Genomic DNA, 23,343 nt, shown 5'->3' on the forward strand with positions numbered 1-23,343 from the left:
GACGTATCCACCAATCAATGGAGGATAACGTTATCAAAAGGGTGGCAGAAAAGGCCTGGGCCATGGGGGGGCAGATGTACACGTGGCGAACGATGAATGAACAGTTAAAGTAGCCCTAAGAAGATCCTTTGAGGATATTATTACAGATACCAGTGCTCCTACAAAGAAAGAAAAAGGATAGATTGGTGGGGGGCAGCTTCTCCAGCAATGGAAATGGGGTAGGTCGAAATTCTTTCTTTCTTTTTTCTTTCATTTTCTTATTGTTTTCTTTTCTCTTCTTTCCAGAAGTTTTCATGTACCAAAAAAAAAAAAAAAGTAAAATCAATTTAATTTAAATTATTAAATGAGATTTTAAAATATAATTTATATTATTTTTTAATATAATATCTTAAATAAAAGTTTTTAAACTTCAAATATGAATAAATTTATATATTATTTTATACTTAATTTTTATCAAATAAATAAAAATATTAAGATTCATACTACTTTATTATCACTAAAAAACTTAAACTGTTAAGTAATATTCTAAAATATAATTTATATTACTTTTTTAAAATTATAATGTATTAAATTTTTATTTTTATTATTATTCTTTACTTCAACACATAAAAAAAAACATTAAAACAAACATCACTTTAATGTTGTTTTCAAACCAAAAATTATTTTAAAAAACATCCAAAAATAAAAACAGAATCTGCATCGAACACCCCTAATTAGGTTTTTGTTTTGTTGTGAAGGAAAAGTAAACTAATTGTGTGACGTGTAGACCACGACTGATGTAACTTGTGGATGTGTCCACACTTGTTCTTCATGGTATTCTCTTAGACACGTAGCCCACCACCTTTTTTTAATTACTATTTTCATCCTCTTAATTCGTTTTCTTGAATGCCTGTATTTTTCCCGTAGAATATACATGGCCATGGACAAGGTACGTAACTTGCTGGTTGTATTAGGGTGTGATCAAGGAAGTATTTCTTCTTCAACTTTGCTACTGCTATGTATATACATACCTCATTGTTGTCTTTTTCATCAGACAATAAACAGTAAGTCTTAGTTAATCTTTAACGGATTATGAGAGTTATATTATCATGCACGACACTTTCAATTCTACGAAATAATAATTTTTTATGATATTTTTTTTATTATAAATGAGTATTTTTTAAACTTAAATATTCTAGACATGGATTATTAATACATGACTTCTTTATAAATACAATAAACTTATTATAATTATTTGGTCAATAAAATTCTTTTGAAAAGTTCTTTTTAATCCTCAAAAATTTAATTTACTATGAAAGCTTATTATTTTTATTATATTTTGATCCCTGAGTTAAAGAGATGATAAAAAAAATCACTCAAAATAATAAGAAGAGAGATATTTGTCAATTTGATCAGGCTCTAGTTATGAAAATTATTGTTATTGGTGTCGATTCATTCCATTCAACAAGATAAGTTTGATAATCATTGTTTTTATTTGTAAAATTGCATGAGATGATATATTTGAACTTGAAAAGTATTTTTTTAATTCGGGTTGAATTTCTGTTTTTTGATTTATTTTTGGATGTTTAAGAGTTATCAAGTGGTTTAGAAAGAGTTTGATAGTATTGTTTAGTTTATTTTTTTAGTAAAAATAATTAAAAATATATTTTTAGATTTAAAAATCATTTTTCCTGATTTTCAGTTACCAGTAATGACTAGATTCAAAAAAAAATAAACGATATGTCCTTTTCAACCGTTGCGGGGGCTAATTTTTCTCTACAAAAATAAATGAATATGTTTAAAATAAAAGTTTGACTAACCAAGTGCGATGTGTTTTGAGTGGTTAAAATAATGGATTTAAAATTTCTTGAGCTTCCCCCTCACGTTCGAACCCTAATGTTTGTCGAATCCTCTACAATATAAAACAGGTACCTAATCTATCAATATCGAGTGACAACAAAGGTTTTGAATTAATAGAGAAAGACTCGCTTATTTTATGATATGTCCATTCCTTTTTTTTATTTTTATAACCAGAGGTATCCGGACCAGTTTATGCGCATCATGATTAATTTTCAGATTCACTGAACACCCTATAAGTCTAGCAAGCAGGCAAAATACCACGGAGATGACAGACATACACATAAAGATTCAAACCTAAAATGCAGAGAGAGAGAATTTTCTACCATGACCGCTAGGTCACGAACCTGGATGCATGTTCATTCTTTTTGTTTATACAGGTGATGTCCTAAGCATTATTTATGCGAGTTTATAAAAATAAATTATGAATAAAAAAACAATAATTATTCGTGTTTAGGAACTTGTTCTCTTTTTAAGTTTTTTTAATTTTCAATTTCTATCTACAATGTTAGGTTTTTATTAAATTCTTTTATTGTTTTTCATTTCATTTTCATTTTTAGATATTTAATTGATTTTAAATTAATTTTTATAATTTATTTTAGTTTATATTTTATTAAGTTATTATAGTCTCAAATAAATATCACAAGTTTATAGATTAACTCGTATCGTCTCAAAAATTTTTTTATTTATTTAATTATAATTAAATTTGATTACGCTTGAAGGGAAAAAAATAACAGGAAGGGTTCTTACAAAAAAAAAAAAAAAACACGTGCTAATATTATAATATAATCTGTATCTGGTTTGATTTGGAAAGGAGACATTCATATCTCGTCGGATCATAATATTTTAAAAAAAAATCAAAGTTTTAATTACAAGATAATCAAAATACTCTTAACTAATGCGGACGCCTGTTTGACTTGATATAGAGCTTTTAGTGATGTTTACTGCTGTGGGTGGAGGACCATTGACCCGATTGACCCAATAAATTAATAACCCAACTTTGAATTTGGACATTTTTTTTTTGGTGGGTCAAAAAAGGTGCTCTAAAAAGAGCAATGAAATCTAAATGAGATTGACACGTAGACACACCCACCAGTCAATGGAAGATAACGTTATCAAAAGGGTGGCAGAAAACGCCGTGGGGGGCAGCTGTACACGTGGCGAACGATGAATGAACAATTAAAGGAGCCCTAAGATCCTTTGAGGATATTATTATACATACCTACCACTACTTAAAATAAAATAATAGTAATAATAATAATTTTAAAGGTAACTTAACTCCTCACTCTTGAATTTACTCTTTAATAATAAAAAATTTAAAAAATTATTAATTTTAAAATTAATAAATTTACACGTAAATTGACATAAATACTCATATTAATTAAAAAAACAAATAGCAGCAATGAAAATGGGGTTGGTTGAAATTATTTCTTCGTTTTCTTTTAAATATTAATTTAATATTTTTTGAAGTTAAAAGTATTTTTAAAAAACATTTAAAATTAAAAACAAAAAATCATGGGAGACAACCTAAGTAGGTTTTGTCTTGTTGTGAGGGAAAAGAAAACTGTTTGTGGGACATGAAGACCACAATTGTTGGAATTTGTGGACGTGTCCACCCTTATTGTTTCATGGGGTTAGAGGTATTCTCTTAGACACGTAGCCCGCCACCTTTAGCGTTATAATTAAATTTTAAAATGCAGTCGTTTTAATTATTTTATTAAAATAATTTTTTATGAGCATTTTGAAACGTCGAACATGTGTTTTAAAAAATTTAAAATTTATTTTACTGAAAATTATCTTTTTTATATATTTTGTATCATTTTAATATGTTGATTTTAAAAATAATTTTAAAAATATAAAAAATATTATTTTAATATTTTAAAAAACAATTAATTATATAAATAGGCCAGCCGTAGATATTAGTGTTCAAATTTGTACAGTAAATAGTTTTTTATTTACTGTTGGGCCGCAACCCAAACAACCAAGAACAACCGGCGGACAACTGTCGTCCATTCACAACTATTAAGCCACAACCAAGATTGGACAATTGTTTTCCAATCATCGTTGTTGGGCCACAACCTAAACAACAAAGATTGGACAGCTATTGTCTATCCACAACTTTGGGCCTAGTCTAACTTGGCAACCGAGCAACTTGTCAGGCCTGAAAGCCCAACCAAATACAGACTCCATCCCAAGGCCTAACCAGGCAGAAAAGGAATGGCGTGCCAAATAATGTATTTTCTAATACTACAACACTACAACAATGAAAATCTTTTTTTATCTAACCCGGCTAAAAAATTAATTCGCGGGTTACAGGATCAATCTGGATTAAATTAAAAAAATATTTAATATTTTATAAAAAAAATTAAAAAATAATTTATATGGATATATATTAAAAATAATAAAGTTTTAAAAAATATTTTAATTTTTTTTATCTAACATTTCGATTAATGTTAGAATTGTTGTTTTATTTTCTCACTCACACTCTCTCTTCTCATTTTATTGACTTAAACATTAAGAATTCCTTTATCTACATAAAAGACTTGCTTGCTAAGAAAACATGAAATGTTTCGCCTGGACACGTCAGCGATACATCAGTTATGAAAAACTCAAATCCATTAGTTTGCTTTTTAAAATCTGAGATTATATTGAATTCAATTATTTTTTTAAAAAAATATTAGCTAAATTTTTCCAAATAGAATTAAAAAAGATCAATTTATTTCAATAAATTTCAGATCGGTTTTTTACCGATATTCCGGATAGTTAAATAAATTTGCTCGTCCCTGACTTCCGGACGTAAAAGTGTGCACGAATGCGTTTGTACTGCAGTGTAGTAGCTTAACATGCGTAGATATGCTTCGAGGAATCTTATAGGTCCCGCTGCGAGTAATCATTTACATGTACTCGCCAAAATCAATCGGAATATTTTATCAAAGGACACGTTGCAGTTACATAAGTCGAGTATAGAGGTCTTACCTACTCAAGCGACTGACTACAGCACACAAAGTAAGGACATATTTGTCATTCCGTAAATCTACTGGCACGTCACTTTCACTTTCCTTTGAAACGTCCTTCCAGCTTCCACTCCTAGCTTTCACAATGGTTCTTTATTTTAGATAAAATCTGAGCAAAAGTAAGCTTGGTGGCGATTAATTTCAAAGAGGCCTGAGTTCATGATGGGTTTCGTGTTTCTTTTAAGATTTGCAGTGAAATGCCTCGGTGTTCTTGCATGGTATGCATAATGTCTGTGTGTAACTTTACTTCGTGTTTTCCTTTGCTTTGTGTTTCAATGACTGTGATGATCAGCTGTTTCTGTTCCATGGTTGCAGGCCTGTTTTTGGTTTGGGTTATCCTCTGTAAGTCTCCTCTCTTTGTTTTACTTTGAGCGTGTTTGTTCATGTTAATGACTTGACAATCAGCTCTCATGGGGTTTAGATTATGTTATTCGGAATGTCAAGTCGGTGTTTGTTTAGCCAAGAAGTGATGAATCATTACTAATTACTCGTGCTTGTTTATGAGTGACTAACAGATGTGCTTCCATTCAAGCGATCGAGACTAATTCGAACTCAGACACCCAGAAGCTGATCTCATACTGGGTCTCCATTACTGTGGTCTTGCTCCTTGAACATTCGTTTCAGCTTGAATGGTAATTAAATGAAATTAAATTTAAGAGAAACTAAAATGCGTGGCGTTTTCCTGCTGCATTTTTCACTGGTCAAGGGGTATATGATATGTTATGCATTCTTCCTGCTGCAAATAGTAAAAGAAGCCCAAACGCCTCCTCTCTTTTTTTATCTTTATTTTTTTTTCTCTTGTAACTAAATTTAAATTCATTAAAATAGATTAATTAGAAATATATTTGGGGTATTGTTTTATTAATTACTATTTGGTTTTGACTCTTTTTTGGAATAAGATTATAGTATTTTGTTTATAATATTAGCTAATGCTCTTTTTCTACACTACTTAATGATTTTTTTTCCAAGTGTTAATTTTTTATTCCAGTAATTGAATAAGAAATATATTTTAAAAACAAATTTAACCCATTCAAGGTTATTAAATTTAAATTGAAGTTTATTAAAACAGATAAATTAGATGTATATTTGGGATATTTTACTTAACTCCAATTCCAATTTTCCATGTGAGCATTATATTATTTTTCTTTTAAATTTATTCGCATCAAAATTATCAAAACATTATTTTTTTTTTTATGAAAACTTTCTTTTATGCTTCAAATAAGCTATTACTTACAAAAAAAACTATTTTTATAAAGAAATATATATATAAAAAAAACGCATTAACAAGATGAAGGAGTTTTAATTAAAGAAATACTTTTTTTTATTCTTATTTTAAATTGTTCATTTTTTTTTGTTTATTCTGATTTCTTTCAATTTTTATTAATTGAACAGCATGACTCAAAAAGCTAATTTTTAAAAATAATTAATAAGAAAAAGGAGAAATTCTAGTAGAGAATTATTATGTTTTAATTGAATTTAAATTATTACCCGTTTTATAAAAAAACTATTTCCTTATAATAAAGTTTCTCACTGTATGAAATTAAATTTATATTTTTCTCTTAGCTTTCTATTGAATAGCTAGTTAGTATTAATATTTTTTTTAATATTTATTAACATATATAATTTTTGATTTATTTTATTAATCATGCTCATTAACTTTTTAGTTTATTATTAAAATTATTCTTGATAGTACATAACGCATTGACAATACCTGTAAACTTTTTTAGGCGTTGAAGAAACCTTTTGAAAAAATAAAAAAACAAAGTGCGATTATGCAGCTCTGATTTTGTAGCCAATTGAAACAAATATAAACATGATCTTCTGGGAGTCCAAACAATTTCAGGCGTTTCCGATCTAGGGTATTTTATTTTATTTTATTCTGTAATTACCCTTGACAATGAATCAATGATCAGTTAATGAAAATTGATGTCTTCAAGATGAGTTTGGACATCTGTTCAAATTGTTGGTAGGAAATATGCTGTGAGCTATTTGATCAGGACAAGAGGACTGTTGAATCTCTCAAGTCAATCTCTATTTTCCATCTCTCTATATGCAGGCTAGCCTTCTGGCCATACATTAAGCTAATGATCGTCGGCTACTTGGTTCTGCCTTACTTCGATGGTTCTCTGTATGTCTATAAACACCTTATTAATCCGTGTCTATCCATGAGCTCTGCAATTATCACCTGCCAGTTCAACAAGCAGGAGTTGTTTTTCAAGAAAGATTATTTTCTTGTTGAGATGAGGAGGTATATGAAGGAAAATGGCTCTGATGCTTTGGAGGATCTCATTGCTTCCACGGTATATATGCTTCTTCGTGGCAACAAGTCTATGGAAATCTTTTGATATTTGCCTGAAATCAATTGAATTAATCTAAATTTGACGTTCTTATCATGTGCATAAAGTATGCTTTCTCACCATTGCTTCCCTCCCAAACACCTCTCTTTCTTCCAGAAAAAGAGTGCAAAGCCTGATGTTGATGTGAAGGAGATCAGGGCGGTTGAAGCAGAGAATTTGGTAAGGTCGCTAATTTCAGTTGCATATTGTTTATGGCTCTTTATGTGACATAACTCATGTTTCCTTATTGTTGATTGTTTTTTTTCTTTTTTTTGAAAAGAAGTCCTACTTATGAAGTAATTCAGTGCTCTTGTAGAATAGTGGTAATTAAGTGTGATGCTGCACAGGGTTTTATTTCAGCTGATCAAGCTTTTGATTCATGCAGCTGAAGTTCGACCAACTTCCGGTTCGATTCAAAGACAGTAATGATGTGGAGACAACAGAGAAGATAGAAGTTGCATCAACCAAGCAGGTAATTTTATTCAACGGTTGGAAATTTGGGCACCCTTAAAGGAGAAGTCTACCTGTGCTTTTGGAAATAATATTATGAACTGCGAAATGTTACTGCCTGATGAGAAATTTGAATCTCTCTTGATTCACGCTGCTGTCGCTGGAACAGCCTAAGCTTCCGGTTCGATTCAAAGATGGTGATGCTGTGGAAGTAATAGAGAAGCAAGAAGTTGCATCGACCACGCAGGTTATTTTATTCAGCAGATGAAATTTGGCTTCATGTGCTTCAACCCAAACAATCCAAAACTTCTCTCTAGAAGTTGTATTCTTTGATAAGATTTTCAAAAATTCCCTTCATGAGTACCACAAATTCCCTTCCCATCCTCCCCCCTGTAATTTCTTTATTGGTTTCTTGTTAGTCAATGTTCTCTTGACCATTCAATGTTTACCATGTGCATTCTTTATACATCCTCCAACATCTATTTTACTGCATTTGCAGGCTAGACAGGCAGAATCCAACGTCAACCAGACAGAAAACAGAACATTTCCACCTCTGGAATGCATAAACACTGCAACAACAACAGTAGGAGGCGGACATCTTTGTGGGATTCTACCTCCCGAGAAAGTCCGAAAGGTATGGACTTGTGTTATATGTCAAGTAACAGCCCAAAGTGAGACAGCTCTAATTTCACATCTCCATGGGAAGAGACACAAGGCCACTCGTGAACAGCTAAATGTCAAGAATCAGACAGATGTTAACTCACATCTTCAAGGAAAAAGTCGATGTATTGAGATGATAGGTTCTCATTGGTTTTGTACAATCTGCAATGTAAGCAGTGTACATGGCAAGCAAAGTCACCTTAAAGGGAAAAAGCACAGGGCTTCGTTGCAAGCATTGGATGGTCTTGGAGGCAATAGGCATGCTTGAGTCACTGAATATGTTCACACAACTATTGCAGAAGATGTTGTTCTAATCTCGAGGCCAAGGTGGCCGTGATCATCCAAGGTACCTGTAGATTAAATGGCGTGTCTTGTTGCCGGACAAAAACAAATTAAATGGCGAAAAGGCAAAAACTTAAACGGCAGATATTATGTAGGAGCTTAAGGCAAAAACTTAAACTTAAATGCCGGACAAGCTCTGACTATTTTTAAATTAATGAATGAAGAAGTTTCATTGATCCAAAGGATACAAGTAGGAGCTTATCCTGCTACGAAAGCAAGAATTCAGACACGATTACAAGAAAAATAATCAGAGAAATAGCCACTGATTACAAACAACAAAAGATTTTGTTCCTTATCAGGTCCTTTTTGCATATTGCATATATTCAATACTGAACCTTTATGGACTCCTCGTCGAATTCCTTATCCAATGGAAATTGACTCAGTGGCATTGACAAATAGGGACGATAACTAAAATTTTATAAAAACTCGACTTGAAAGGATAAATATCAGATATATTAAATATCTTAGCAAATTTATTCCTTGATATTCCTATTATGTCGAAAGGTTTATACTTCTTTTGCTGTAGCTTGCTTAGCACAAAAATACCATCACCATATCTAATTTCCTGAACACTTAAAACATGCCAGATTATCAAATCTCTCAGGTCAAATACCAATTGAATAACGTGTAATTTGGTTTTGGATCAAAGAATTTGGATGACAGAAAGAGCATAAAGAGCTCTATCATTCATCTTCTATGTAGCTATCACAAGGAGATTTCGGAGGATCATTCAAAGAATTTGTTTACAAAGGCAATCCATTTCTCCTCCATCACAGCTTTCATTATTCTTGTCTGAATTATTTTTACCTAGCCTACATTCAATTTGAACTCTATCATTCATTTTTGATTTTATTTCAATCTAACAATCCATGGCTATATTTCTCAAATTCAGCTTCAAACAACAGGAAAATAATTGCTGCGGAATTGAAAAAAAAAGGGAATTTTTGTTGGTAGATGCTGAGAAAGCGTTGAATTTTCTTATCCAAAAGAAAAACAATAGTAAGAAAAGTAATGAACTTTTCAAAGTCCAGAAACTTTGAAAAATATAAATCAGGAAATTTAAGATGGATCAGAATCCTGGCTTGGTTCTCAAAAGAGAAAAATCGCTCAGTTTATTCAGCTTCGATCATTTGGGGAAATAATCATCATCTCCATCCCTTCAATCCCATTATTTATCATTAATTAATCCTACAAATCGCAATAATTTAACATAAAAAATAAAATTTTCAAAAAATATTTTATAAAATCAAGTTGAAGATGGATCAGAAATCTGGCTTGGATCTCTCGAAAGAGAAAAATCGCTCAGTTTGTTCAGCTTCGATCATCTGGGGAAATAATCATCACCTCCATCTTCGCCTTCATTTTAAAAAAACCCCTTCCACAAAAGAACAAAATAAAGATCTAACAAAGACACAAAAATATATCCAAATCTGCATCAAACAGAGAGTGTGGTGTAAGGATCTAATCAACTCCTAATTGGGATTTTGCAGAAACGGAAAATTAGATATGGCGTCAGCTCATACACAACGTTTACTCTATAAAAAACGCTGGTAATCAGTATATGACGCAAGGAAAAATTAGATTTCTTGATAGTTAATGAAAGGTAAAGAAATTCAAAAACCCACAAGGGCGAGAGAAGTTGAATAAATTATGGGTGCTGCAGAGAGTGGTATGGGGTAGACGAGAGCGCAATGATAATTGAGATCAGGAAAGAGTGGTTTATAAAGACGAAGGAAGGGAGGGTTTGCTGCGGTTGCTAAAACCCTAGAGCAAGTGGGCTTTTGCCATGTGTACTGACAGAGTAGAATTTGGGCCGTGTGGCCTCTTATCACACCAAAGAAGAATGGCCCAAGGAGAAGTTATTCGACCTGTTTAAGACTTGAATCTTGGATGTGTTGGATAAATAAATTCAAGTTGATTAATTTTTTTAAAAATAAAATAATATTATTTTAATTTTTTTAAAATATATTAAATTGAATTCTGATGAGGTTAACTAGATTACAAACTCACTTATCAAATTAATTGATTCATTTTAATATTTTAAAAATCAAATAATATTATTCTATTTTTTTTAAATTACTAAATTAAATTTAAATCAAGTTAACTAGATTAGAAACTCACTTATCAAATGAATTGAGTTAGTTTTTTTTTTAAAAAAAATATTTGTGGTCGCATTAGATTTTATAACCATGGAAACGAATGAATCTTTGGGGGAGGAGAATTTGTTTATTAGAATTTTGTTTAATTTTAAAGTAAATTTTTAATTTGTAAATCCAGATAGTTAAATGCATAAATAAGTATTACATAGATAAATAATGGATATGAGTATTTTATTATTATTGACATAAAATCTAGATATTATCCTGTAAAAAAATTTTAATTTAAATTAATTTATTACCTAGCAAAAATATTCATTGTGATTAATAAAAATAATTGATTATCTCCAGTAATGTATCTTAATCCTTGTATTTAACACAATAATTTAGATATTTAAATTAAATTTGAGTATAATTTAACGATGAGAAAAGAAAAAAAAACTTTATACTTCAAGTAATGTATTTCCGTCCATCATGCGCGGGAGCTGGAGAAGTTGAATGATCTTGGCGACGAATTGAGCATAGCAAGTATTGGCAATGTTGCAGATGCAAAGAGTGCCAAAAGCAGTGTTATCCAGAAAAATATTGAGAAGATCCTGACGGGCTTCAACCCCATTCAAACCCGAAGAAGTTGACGATAGTTGGATATGGAGGTTCAAAATTTCCAAATTGGATGATGAACATGCACTTGATGCAACGAAATCTAATGGAGATCTTGCTGGAATGGAATGGTGTGGCGGCAATTCTGAACAACTTCCACCATTTGGGATCGAAACTAGAGTTCCTTTAGCATCTTTCTTTGGATGGAATGTCTGGTGCGAAGTGCAATATTGGCAATTTTGTGTATAGAGATCATGAGGAAAATCCTTTCACATCCTTGGAAAGTCTGCATCTTGATTCCCTGAAGAGCTTAGAGCAATGGGCACCAGTTACTGAAGACGGTTTTCCTCGGCTTCTCGGCGAAGTCGAATTGCTCTATATAGTCGAAATGCCACCAATTATGAACTCCATCAGCACATTGAAAATCATGGAAGGCAGTGCTACATTATTGAGGTCAGCTAGGAATTACACTTCTCCTACCTTCCTTGAAATTAAAATGATTCCGGATTCGATGCTTCTTAATGATGACTGGTTGCAAAACCTTGCACTCCTTGAGCACTCACATGGTTTTGAAAATCTGCAGTCCCAGTCGTATCAGATGTTAGACAACCTATCTTCTCTTCGGAACTTGCACCTTTCAGTATTCTAATAAATCTGCATCTCTACCTGAGGAGTGCAATACCTGACATCACTTGAGAAATTGTATCTGGAAGCATGTCCAGAGCTGATTTCGTTGCCGAAGAGCATCCAATATCTCACTTCTCTCCAATATCTTATTATTCTGGATTGCAGGGCCTTACGTTCTCTACCAAATGAGATTGGACATCTCACCTCCCTTTTACCGTTGTTGATTTGGGACTGTCCTAAATCGATGTCTCTGCCAGAACAAGTACAGAATCCCAGTATGCTCAGAGTTGAGAATAAGGGGGTGTCCATATCTGAAGAGGAGGAATAAGGAAGAGAGAGGAGAGGACTGGCCAAAGATAGCTTACATCCTTTCACTGATATCAACCTGCAGAAAGTAATCCAATGATCTCTGCAGACATGAAGATTAGAGTGGTTGGCTTTTTGGATTTCGGAATATGACGAGGTTCACTCCACAGTAGTTACATTGAAAGTTCATGATGTAAGCCTTTATGCGATTCTACATGGGAAAAATGCTGCAATATGGTTGCCTTGTTCTACTTTTCATGATCTATATAGATGAGATGATACACTAGTTATAATTTGCAGAATCAACGATGATAAGTTGAAGTCCAGATTTTTATAATCTACAGGGATTACCCATTTGATGTTTGCAATCTACCTCTGATTCTCTTTACTGCTGCATTGGGTCAGAATTGGTGGATGTATCTTCCAAAAATATATTTCCAAGTTTTCCAAAAATAATAATCTATATGGATTGGTTATTCCAGCACCCATAAGTCAGCAACCAGAGGGAGTTTTCCAGGAGGAATTGGACTGGAAGAAAGAGGAACAATACTACAAGGAAGAAGAGAAGATAGGTCCAGAAACAAGAGGCATTCTATGCGGCAGAAACACCTTATCTTTTTCAATTCATTTTTATTTTTATTTTTTACCCTTCCATGTTTCTCACAGCCCAGTCATTTTGATCTAGCTCTTTAATGGTGATAATGCTTCATCCATAATCCATAATCAAAATTCATATGTTTATCTCTCCTTTTTTTTTTTAAGAATTAATATACTTTTCTTATCAATAACAAAAGCAGAAGAAAAAGGGAAAAATTAACCAATATGCTTGCTAAAACCAAACTTTTTCATTTTATTTTATTTTTCTCTCAGTTACCATTGCTTTTGCTTAATTTATAGCAAAATCCCCACCAAAAAAAAAAAAAAAAAACAGACCAAACCCCATTGTTTTCCAACATTATGTCCCAATAAATTATCACGTGTTAATTGCAATTGGCAAATGATAAGACTTGTGTCTGATGCATCCATTATTCCTTTTTCTAATTCTTTATGTATTTTTTACATGTTTTTTTTTTCTCATCCAAGATATTAACCAAGTATAAACTAAAAACTTTAATTGACCTGTAATCTTTTAAATATTAAAATTAAAAACAAAAACAAAGAAAGACCTTGGCTACCTTTCCTTCCTTCCTTCTCTTCTTTCTTTTTCTATGAATTCTTCCCTGTTCCTATCTTAGGAACTCGAAAAGAAAAGAATATTGAGGATTGCTTTGATTAGTCTCTTTTATAACCAAGAATCTCTATGTAACTCTTAAAATTCCTTTCTTTTCCTTCTTTTTTTCTTTACTAAGAATGTTCCTTTTCCTCTTCTATCACCTATCCTCCATCGACCTATTTCGTTAAAAAAAAAAAAAAGAGTAAGTCTCAAAGCCAACCATTTGATTACAACCGAAGCAACCCATTTTCATGCACCTACCATTGCTCTATAAATTGGTTGTCTTAAAGAGGAGTTGATCAAAAAGCCTTTCGTGATCATTTTCTTTCCTTCAAAACTTCGTGTTGCTACAAAAAATAAGTGTTGTTACAAAATGGCAACCTTGAAGAGGTCAGACTCCATAGCTGACAACATGCCAGAAGCCTTGAAACAAAGCAGGTATCACATGAAGAAATGTTTTGCCAAGTACATTGAGAAGGGAAGGAGAACAATGAAGCTTCAACAATTACTTGATGAGATGGAGAATGTTATTGATGATCAGGTTGAAAGAACTAGGGTCTTGGAAGGTTTACTAGGGGACATTTGGTTTTCCATTCAGGTTTGTATTCTCTGGTCCTTTCTTCTTGGTAAGAGACAACTTCATCCTTTAACTTTCATGGGTTTCATTTTTTACCCTTGAAATTAAGAAATTAGTACAATGTTATTCTTATGTAGAGTTTGTTTATTGTTTAGAAATAATAAAAAAAAAGATAGAGACAACGAAGACATGTTTCCATGTTCTTGTTTTGAAATGATAAAAATTTACTTTAAAACTATTTCAAAAACAAATTTATTTTATGTTTCAGTATCCATCCTCCTATATTGTCTCAACTTATGTGTAGCGTGTAGCTCATTGGTACTCTAGTAAAATAAAAGTGAGGGCTCGAGTTGGAGTCTCATCTCTATACAGCAGCTTCATAAATTTTATTTTCTAAGAGAAATCACATGTAATTTGCAGGAAGCAGTTGTTAATCCACCATATGTAGCTTTTTCCATTAGACCAAGCCCCGGATTTTGGGAATACGTGAAGGTGAACTCTGCTAATCTTTCAGTAGAGGGCATCACTGTTACAGACTACTTGAAATTCAAAGAAATGATATATGATGAGAACTGGTATGCTATGCACTCTTCTGTCTAGTCAGTATCACACCAGGTTTTCCTTGTAGATTTCTATTAAAAAACCTGTTGTCATTGCAGGGCAAAGGATGCTAATGCTTTGGAAGTTGATTTCGGTGCATTTGATTTCTCTGTGCCTCACATGACCTTAAGTTCTTCCATTGGAAATGGGCTTGGTTTTGTTTCAAAGTTTGTAACTTCAAAGCTAAGCGGCCGCCTGGAGAATGCTCAGCCTCTGGTGGATTACTTGCTATCTCTGAATCGTCAAGGAGAAGTACGAGAGAAACAATTTCATTTTCTATTCAGGATTGCAATGCATGAATATTTGATTTTCTAATGCCTCTGAATTTGCAGAAACTTATGATAAATGAGACCCTTGGCACCGTCGGAAAGCTGCAGATGGCATTGATAATTGCTGAAGTCTACCTCTCAGGACTTGCCAAGGACACCCCATATCAGAATTTTGAGATAAGGTGAATATTTTTGCCATCAGACACTGAAATTTCACAATGTAGACCCTGGAAATTGATGTTCTTCGTTTCACAGCTTCAAAGAATGGGGCTTCGAGAAGGGGTGGGGTGATACTGCAGAAAGAGTGAAGGAGACAATGAGATGTCTCTCAGAAGTACTCCAAGCACCGGATCCAATGAACATGGAGAAATTTCTTAGCAGGCTGCCAACAGTATTTAATGTTGTCATTTTCTCTCCTCATGGCTACTTCGGTCAAGCAGATGTCCTCGGTTTGCCAGATACAGGCGGACAGGTATGAATTTCAATTCCCTATTGCAGCAAAACAAGTTTACTGGTACTTGATATTCTTGATCACAAACCTGTGCAAATACTCTAAACAGGTGGTCTACATTCTAGATCAAGTGAAAGCCTTGGAAGAGGAATTGCTTCTTAGGATTAAGCAACAAGGCCTAAATGTGAAACCTCAAATTGTTGTGGTAAGTTCACCAGCCCTCAAGGAGTGACTAATCCAATCAGGGTTGCAGGAGTCTGTCTAATCATGTTCTTGCCTAAACAGGCCACGCGACTCATTCCTGATGCTCGGGGAACAACGTGCAACCTGGAATTCGAAGCAATTGATGGCACCAAGTATTCAAACATCCTCAGGGTGCCATTTAGGGTAGAAAATAGGGTCCTCCGCCAGTGGGTTTCACGTTTCGATGTCTATCCCTATATCGAGAACTTTACCCAGGCATATTTTGAACCGTCTGATGATTCATTTTAAATCTTTCTTCATTTATGTTCTGGGGGTTCCCCTGTTATTACTGAATGTACTTGTCTGTTTTTATATCAGGAAGTTACGACCAAGATCTTAGACCTCATGGAAGGAAAGCCAGATCTCATCATCGGAAACTACACTGATGGGAATTTAGCAGCAACTCTCATGGCTGGTAAACTTGGGATAACTCAGGCAACTATTGCACATGCTTTGGAGAAGACAAAGTACGAAAATTCTGATGTCAAATGGAAGGAATTAGAATCTAAGTATCACTTCCCATGCCAGTTTATGGCTGATATAGTTGCAATGAATGCGACAGATTTCATCATAGCAAGTACATATCAAGAGATTGCAGGAAGGTTAGAAAATTGTCTACACTTCTCTGAATGATTCTGTATTAAACCATAGTTTGTCAAGTGATTCCAAATTTCTTCCGCTAAATATCAGAGCAAAACTATCCTATAAAAATGTATTGAGACCCTATGTTACATTATTGCAGCAAACATAGAACTGGACAGTATGAGAGCCATGCTGCATTCACATTGCCAGGGCTCTGTAGAGTTGTTTCCGGTGTCAATGTCTTCGATCCAAAGTTTAACATTGCTGCACCCGGGGCTGACCAATCTGTCTATTTCCCACACACAGAGAAACAGAGTCGATTCACGCAGTTTAATCCTGACATTGAAGAATTGTTGTATAGCAAAGTGGTCAATGACGAACACATGTAAGTACTCAGAAATCATTTACTTTAGATTGTCATTGAGAGCAATTAAAACTACCCAGCATCTTATATGAACTTATTTAAATAACAGCGGATATCTAGAGGACAAGAAGAAGCCTATTATCTTCTCAATGGCAAGGCTCGATACGGTGAAGAACCTTACTGGACTAACCGAGTGGTACGGGAAGAACAAGAGACTCAGAGGTTTAGTTAATCTTGTTATAGTTGGTGGATTCTTTGATCCAAACAAATCTAAAGACAGAGAAGAAATGGCTGAAATAAAGAAGATGCATGAATTGATAGAGAAGTACCAACTCAAGGGTCAGATCAGATGGATAGCAGCTCAGACCGATAGGAAGCGCAATGGAGAACTGTACCGTTGTATCGCTGATACAAAGGGAGCTTTCGTGCAGCCTGCTCTCTATGAAGCATTTGGACTCACCGTCATCGAGGCTATGAACTGCGGATTGCCCACCTTCGCAACCAATCAAGGAGGCCCGTCTGAAATCATCGTCGATGGGATCTCAGGATTTCATATTGATCCAAAAAATGGAGATGAGTCGAGCAACATTATCGCTGATTTCTTTGAGAAGTGCAAGGTGGATCCCGGACACTGGAATAAGTATTCAGTGGAGGGGTTGAAACGGATAAATGAATGGTAACTACCCTTGTCGCAGATAACATCCTCGTGTTCTTGCGCGCTCATGTTTACTAACCGAAACCTCATTCACTTTGTTTTGTAGCTATACATGGAAGATCTATGCAAACAAATTGTTGAACATGGGTAACATGTATAGTTTCTGGAGGCAGCTCAACAAGGAGCAGAAACTAGCAAAGCAGAGATACATGCAGTTGTTCTTTAATCTGAAATTCAGGGAACTGGTATGCGCTCTCTACTTACATGCCACCATGGAGAGCACTCTCTAGTCTCTGCTTACAGCTTTACAATCAGTAATAATAACTATTGAAAATTTTCACTTGTTCCTCACGTGAAACTTCCAGGTACAGAGCGTGCCTATCCCAACTGAAGAAGCTCAAACACCAGTCTCAGAGCCAACAGCCAGAACACAGTCCAGTGCAAGGTAGGGAAGTTGATTCTCTACAAGTACAATTATTTTCTGAATAGTTTTTTTATTATACAAAATAAGTTTTTCACTTTTCTAACATTTTATGCAAGCTAACTTGCATATTTTGACTCATGCAGCATGAAACGAACTCAGTCGCGATGGCAGAAGTATGAACTACAAACCCGAATAGCTAATTTCTTTGGATCCTGCAATAAAGGAACTCATATCATCTTTTTCCTACTTTCAGGTTTTTCGGAGCTTAAGCTGTAATAAGGAAGCATGGATCAGCATAGCAGGCATCCTGTGCCACCTGATATTGTTGTTAACTGTTATGTTTTTTCGTTCTGTTCAATCCTCTACTTTCACAATTCAACTTCAGTCTATCACTGAAAAGAAAATAAATAAATGGGAATGTGTACAACTAATAAATTCAGTGTGAGATAGTTTTCAATTGATTAATAATATTGCTTTAACAGAAACAAGAAGTTTACCTACTCGTCGAAAGCTATACCTACGGATATACATTCAAATGATAAAGTATGTCCACGTTCATCAATGTCAGGGGAAATAAAAGAACGCTGCAAGATTGACCAAGTCAGTGTCAAGAAATTCAATGGCCCTTCATAAAGGATAATCAGAGTCCACCATGTGCAAGTCCCCTGTCTAATATTTCCATTTCATCGTTGAGCATGCTTGTGCAACAAGCTTACAGGCTGTGTTTTGCCCCCTTTTCTCTCTTCATTTAGGAGAGGTGTAGAGAACCAAGTTTAACAATAACATCTTACAGAAGTTTTCCACCATCTTGAAAAAACAAGATAGCTTACTTCCAGGCTAGCTAAATCTATCAACACTTACTGTTTCGGGATCCATTCTCATGGGACAACAATGGTGAATCCATTGATTTTGACAGACTGTTTAGCCATGTTGAGCTAAAAGCACCATCAGTTGTCATTGTGGAGCTTTCAGAGCCAAATTCACTAATCAAATGAGAACATAATCTTAATTCCTGCAACAAGGAAACAGGAAGCAGAAAAGGGTTTGCATTTTAAAAAAAAGAAGACTAATTCTGAATGTTATCAGATTCAGGAGAACTGTAATTCAATCACCAAATACCTTGCAAGCATTGATTGGAAATGCTCTCAGCTTCATGGAAGCTTTGGGACCAAATGATAGCAGAGGTCTTTCCACATGCTGCAAATAGTTGATTTTTAAACATATTTTTTGTTTGAAAATATATTAAAATAATTTTTTAAATTTTTTAAATTTTAGAAATTAATGTATTAAAATTATTAAAAAAATCACTAAAAAAATCAATAACGCATGTGAATTCAAAATTAGATTCAAACCAGTATGTGGTGGAGTTGGGCATCAATATTTTCAACAGAATTCCATGAATTGTAATACATCTGATGGGCTTGGTCTTGGGCTTGGGCTCATGATTGGATCTAAGTCTGAATATTCTGTCAATTGGCCCACTCAACAAAAATCCAAAAGTCATCCAACCGTGGTTCTACTCATGTCACCTAACTCTTTTCTTTTGGTGAAAGAAGAGGATTATTCCTTTTCTTTTTCTTTCTTTTTTACCTTTTGAGGATGGATTTTTTTTTCTATTTTGTTTTTTTTTCACCAATAAAAAGCAAAGAGATAACTAAAATAACCTTAAAAAATAGCTAAAAATTAAAATAATTAATCATAAAATATTGGGGGAGAAATAGAAAGAAAAAGAAAAAATATATCAAGATGTCCTTTTGCTGTCACTTTGTCAAAAATATCAATCAATATATTAACTGATATTTTATTTTTACGTTGAGGCTTTGTTTGGTGAGATTAAAAAAACACAAAACCATGATAGGGGAAGCCACAAGCTCCGGCGGTGGAGGCAAGGATGCTTCTCCTGCTGCTGTTTCTGCCAAAAAGAACAAGAAACCCAACTGTATGTGAAACCCATCTTTCTTTTCTTTTTTATAATTCGATGTGTTCCAATTTATGATTTTTTTGGTTTCTCTATTGACTTGGTTTGAATTATCACTACCATTTATGTAAATCTTGTTGGTGTTTGGGAAAGTCTGAATCTTTTTTATTTTCTTGAAATGGGTTTTTGTTTGTTTATTTTAAGGTGATTGCTTTAGGGAGGTTATGATTGTGTTTTTGGTGGCAAATCTGGGAAATAGTTTTTTTTTTTGGTAAATAACAAATGGTTTTTGTTAAAATTTTCGTCCTTTACATATATAATTACCTGCATTGCCTTTTTAATCTGGTAAATTTGATGTTTTCACCTGTTGAAATGCTGGTGTTTTAATTTTAATCTGGGGTGCTGGATTTTGAATATCAATTTATGGGCTGAATTGTGTTGTTTTATTCAATGAGTTTTATGAGTGGAGAATTTTCTGAGCACGTGTTTGTTTGGCCTTGGTGGATGCAGATTCTAGATTCACACAGCAAGAGCTTCCTGCTTGTAAACCTATTTTAACGCCGGGATGGGTATGGTTTAGAATATTTCACGACTGATTTCTGTTTGACTTCTGCTTCAGTGTAGTACTATTCTTTGTTTTTTTAATTACTTGGACTGTTATTTTTAATGTTTTCAGGTCATTACATCATTCATTGTTGTTGGAGTTGTGTTTATCCCTATAGGCCTTGCTTCCTTGTATGCATCAGAACATGTAAGTCTATTTTAATCTTGTTTGACTATGTTGCTAATTGCCTTGTTTTGTAGATGGCTCTAACTTGAAGCTCTTTTTTTTTTTTTTTTTTCCTTCCCATCTGGCATCATGTAGGTGGTGGAAATTGTGGAGCGATATGACAAAGATTGTATTCCCCCTGATTATAGAAATAACAGCCTACATTATATCCAAACCAGCGAAATTAACAAGACTTGTACAATGACCATTAATGTTAGTCCAATTTCCTTACTTGATGTGCTTAAAGAAATTTGGCTTCTTTCTTTTATTTGTGTCTGTCTTCTTTTAATCTAAGCTGCATTGTTTTTCAAAGATGCCTTGACTGAAGATTATTTCAGGTTCCAAAGCACATGAAAAGTCCTGTTTTCATCTATTACGAGCTTGATAACTTTTACCAGAACCACCGTCGGTGAGTAGAAGAAATATTTACTGCTGTGTGGTTTTTGTGTATCCTTATAAGGTGTGAGGTATATGTTTGGCAATAACTTTTCTTATTCAATTAAGGGATTATATTTTTAAATGTTATTTTCCTCTTTTTTCTTAGCAAATTGTGATTCTCAGAAAATATGATGTTACAACTGCTAATTGCATATATGTTGAATTAATTTTTTGTCTGATTTGGACCTTTAAGACCTTCAAATGTGGTACATGCTTTTAACACCTTTAGAAAATTGACTTCATTGTGATCATAAATATGTATCTATATAGACTATTGTCATTCATGATATCACCAAGGCTTTTCATTGAAGAGCAGCTACCTGTTGTGGTCTTTAATTTTCTCCATTTGGCATGTTCTATTAACATTTGGTGCTGCTATCTAGGCTTGAGTTATGAAAAGAACAAAAAATACAAAACCGTTAAAAGTGCGGATTGTCACGTCGGATGATGAAACTGGGAGTTTGTAAGAGCAAAAGTGTTCCATTGATTGCTCAACTTAGAAAAGATAATAAAAGTACAAAAGCATAACTAAGGTTGCTAACCAAATGCTTTTTCCATTTTTCGTCTGTTTCTAGGCTGGCACATGGAATGCACAAAGAATTTCCCTGCAAATCACACTTGTGCTGTTTATGGATTTTGAAATTTGAATTTAGCTCAGTAGTTGATATGGTCTGCCAGTAATACAGACCACTCTTTGATTATATTTTTTTCTGCTTGATCCTTCATTCGCTATTCTCTATAAAAGGTAGATCTCAGTCCTCAATTTGGTGCTAGAAATTTGCTATATGGTAAATCACCTCAGAAAATTTCTTTTAGACAAATCCCAGAACCCAGAATTTGTATTCGTCAGAATGGCAAGGAAAGTGGAAAAATCATCAAGGTAAAAGTTGGAGTTGCAATTAAACTATGTTTATATGGGTTGCATTTCAAGTGATGTTGTACTTGTACATAAGTAGACCATTTTACGATAAAAAAGTAGTTGTACCATTATAATGGTTGCTTCTTTTCATTTGAGAGTCTGGATTGTTCTGTTGATCTATGCCCATAGTCCCATTTCCATATTTGGTAATATGCAACTCGTAGGAGTTTGAATTAAAGTTTCACTTGGAAATTTTGAAACATATTGGGTTTTCTGACTTTGCTTTGATATGAATTTTTTTCCTGAAGAAAATTTTCAGGTTACTGATATTTTTGCATTAATTGTGGAAACCTTCTCACAGTTGAATTTGCTTTTCACATGTAATTAATGTACTGCTTAGGAATCTTCTTGTGCTAGGGTTCTTTTGACATGCTTCTGCAATTTGAAATGTGAAAATTTTGCTGACAGATATGTAAAAAGTCGAAGTGATAAACAGTTACGAAGCAAGGCCAGTGAAGGTGTCACAGAAACCTGCAAACCGGAAGCTGTCACATCAAATGGGCAACCAATTGTTCCTTGTGGCCTTGTTGCATGGAGTTTGTTCAATGATACATACAGGTTTTCGGTAAAAAAAGAGGTTTTAGATATCAGCAAAAAGAACATCGCTTGGAAAAGTGACCAGGAGCATAAATTTGGTTCCGATGTCTATCCTAAAAATTTCCAGAGTGGAAGCTTGATTGGAGGTGGAAAACTCAATCCAAGCATACCTGTAAGTATCTCCCTCTTCTTCCTGCATGTTGGAGTCTTTTTGTATAGTTTGTCAATTAAATTATACTTGGTTTTCCCCTTCCTTCTTTTTTTTTTCATTCCATAAGTAATTCTTTTCCTTCTCCCCTTTCTAAATCGATCTAGTTGCTGGTTTTTCTTGAAACAGTTGAGTGAACAAGTAGATCTTATTGTATGGATGCGTACTGCAGCGCTGCCAAACTTCAGAAAACTTTATGGAAAGATAGAGAAGGACCTTCAAGCTAACACTACAATTACGGTTACCATTGAGAATAATTATAACACTTACAGTTTTGGAGGCAAAAAGAAGCTGGTTCTTTCAACCACGAGTTGGATAGGTGGAAAAAATAGTTTCCTGGGCAGAGCTTATATTGCTATTGGAGGCTTGTGCTTGTTCTTGGCAGTATGCTTTGTATTTGTATATGTGTTCAAGCCAAGGTGAGAATGGTTCTAAAATCCTATTAATTGCTCGATTTTTTCTGTGCCAACAACAGTAAATATTTCTAGCTTTGATGGAAATATTCATCCTGAGTGTTTGAGATGTGGTTTATGTGCTTTATGCAGGCCCCTTGGTGATCCATCCTACTTATCTTGGAACAGGAATCCATCAGGACCAACGAATTAAAACCTTAAACGGTTAAACCATGTTCTGTCCATTCACAAGTTCATCGAAACACTTCCTTGCCATTCTCCTGCACCGGTTTCATTTCCCTCGCCTCAAATTAACAGTTCCATGCAGGAATCTAGAGCCTCGTTTTCTGATAAATGCAACAACATAACGCTGTTAAATTATTATATGTTAGGCTGATTTTCGTTGTTGCATTTTGTCCTTTTGCTTGGTCTTTTGACATTGAGATGAGACACTGGTTTGATAAATCCATTTTATATAGTAGATTAAGAGGGTGTGTAGGAGTGTGGTGTTAGTTGT

At 33.8% G+C, this 23,343-nt stretch overlaps 3 protein-coding genes, 1 long non-coding RNA gene and 2 other non-coding genes across 7 annotated transcripts; 4 read left to right on the top strand and 2 right to left on the bottom strand.

Annotated features, from left to right (window-relative positions):
- The first annotated feature begins 148 nt into the window (after nucleotides 1-148).
- On the top strand, nucleotides 149-1,098 carry LOC133671335 (uncharacterized). Its single transcript, XR_009834283.1, has 3 exons — nucleotides 149-218; nucleotides 738-813; nucleotides 907-1,098. It is a non-coding gene; the product is annotated as an uncharacterized LOC133671335 (long non-coding RNA).
- A 3,815-nt stretch (nucleotides 1,099-4,913) lies between these two features.
- Nucleotides 4,914-8,820, top strand: LOC133670579 (uncharacterized). 2 transcript variants are annotated; one of them, XM_062091100.1, is made up of 8 exons: nucleotides 4,914-5,068; nucleotides 5,166-5,192; nucleotides 5,366-5,482; nucleotides 6,907-7,150; nucleotides 7,304-7,366; nucleotides 7,572-7,658; nucleotides 7,806-7,883; nucleotides 8,136-8,820. In XM_062091100.1, exons 1-8 carry the CDS (start codon nucleotides 5,010-5,012, stop codon nucleotides 8,562-8,564), a joined length of 1,104 nt encoding a protein of 367 aa, XP_061947084.1. In that variant the 5' UTR covers nucleotides 4,914-5,009; the 3' UTR covers nucleotides 8,565-8,820. The 2 variants fall into 2 exon arrangements, with proteins under 2 accessions (XP_061947084.1, XP_061947085.1); XM_062091101.1 differs by lacking the exon at nucleotides 7,806-7,883.
- An 882-nt stretch (nucleotides 8,821-9,702) lies between these two features.
- LOC133672215 (small nucleolar RNA Z103) lies at nucleotides 9,703-9,793 on the bottom strand. The gene has a single exon (XR_009834805.1). It is a non-coding gene; the product is annotated as a small nucleolar RNA Z103 (small nucleolar RNA).
- A 102-nt stretch (nucleotides 9,794-9,895) lies between these two features.
- On the bottom strand, nucleotides 9,896-9,988 carry LOC133672214 (small nucleolar RNA Z103). The gene has a single exon (XR_009834804.1). It is a non-coding gene; the product is annotated as a small nucleolar RNA Z103 (small nucleolar RNA).
- Nucleotides 9,989-13,769: 3,781 nt separating this feature from the next.
- On the top strand, nucleotides 13,770-18,080 carry LOC133670605 (sucrose synthase 5-like). Its single transcript, XM_062091135.1, has 14 exons — nucleotides 13,770-14,078; nucleotides 14,478-14,632; nucleotides 14,717-14,909; nucleotides 14,990-15,108; nucleotides 15,182-15,398; nucleotides 15,487-15,582; nucleotides 15,663-15,836; nucleotides 15,939-16,222; nucleotides 16,363-16,587; nucleotides 16,676-17,242; nucleotides 17,328-17,466; nucleotides 17,587-17,666; nucleotides 17,789-17,818; nucleotides 17,899-18,080. Exons 1-14 carry the CDS (start codon nucleotides 13,854-13,856, stop codon nucleotides 17,912-17,914), a joined length of 2,520 nt encoding a protein of 839 aa, XP_061947119.1. The 5' UTR covers nucleotides 13,770-13,853; the 3' UTR covers nucleotides 17,915-18,080.
- Nucleotides 18,081-19,375: 1,295 nt separating this feature from the next.
- Nucleotides 19,376-23,313, top strand: LOC133671310 (ALA-interacting subunit 3-like). The gene is made up of 8 exons (XM_062092029.1): nucleotides 19,376-19,584; nucleotides 20,074-20,132; nucleotides 20,240-20,314; nucleotides 20,429-20,545; nucleotides 20,671-20,741; nucleotides 22,098-22,398; nucleotides 22,564-22,853; nucleotides 22,980-23,313. Exons 1-8 carry the CDS (start codon nucleotides 19,497-19,499, stop codon nucleotides 23,038-23,040), a joined length of 1,062 nt encoding a protein of 353 aa, XP_061948013.1. The 5' UTR covers nucleotides 19,376-19,496; the 3' UTR covers nucleotides 23,041-23,313.
- The last annotated feature ends 30 nt before the right edge of the window (nucleotides 23,314-23,343 follow it).

Source organism: Populus nigra, chromosome 13, assembly GCF_951802175.1.
Source record: "Populus nigra chromosome 13, ddPopNigr1.1, whole genome shotgun sequence".
NCBI lineage: Eukaryota > Viridiplantae > Streptophyta > Magnoliopsida > Malpighiales > Salicaceae > Populus > Populus nigra.

Excerpts from the sequence above, each read along its gene's own strand:
- LOC133670579 (XM_062091100.1), top strand. The coding sequence starts at position 5,010 with ATGATGGGTTTCGTGTTTCTTTTAAGATTTGCAGTGAAATGCCTCGGT. Across the intron at positions 5,483-6,906 it reads CATTCGTTTCAGCTTGAATG|GCTAGCCTTCTGGCCATACA; the intron begins GTAATTAAATGA and ends CTCTATATGCAG. Across the intron at positions 7,659-7,805 it reads AAGTTGCATCAACCAAGCAG|CCTAAGCTTCCGGTTCGATT; the intron begins GTAATTTTATTC and ends TCGCTGGAACAG.
- LOC133670605 (XM_062091135.1), top strand. The coding sequence starts at position 13,854 with ATGGCAACCTTGAAGAGGTCAGACTCCATAGCTGACAACATGCCAGAA. Across the intron at positions 15,837-15,938 it reads ATATCGAGAACTTTACCCAG|GAAGTTACGACCAAGATCTT; the intron begins GCATATTTTGAA and ends TTTTTATATCAG. Across the intron at positions 17,467-17,586 it reads ATCTGAAATTCAGGGAACTG|GTACAGAGCGTGCCTATCCC; the intron begins GTATGCGCTCTC and ends TGAAACTTCCAG.
- LOC133671310 (XM_062092029.1), top strand. The coding sequence starts at position 19,497 with ATGATAGGGGAAGCCACAAGCTCCGGCGGTGGAGGCAAGGATGCTTCT. Across the intron at positions 22,399-22,563 it reads AACTCAATCCAAGCATACCT|TTGAGTGAACAAGTAGATCT; the intron begins GTAAGTATCTCC and ends TTCTTGAAACAG. Across the intron at positions 22,854-22,979 it reads GTATATGTGTTCAAGCCAAG|GCCCCTTGGTGATCCATCCT; the intron begins GTGAGAATGGTT and ends TGCTTTATGCAG.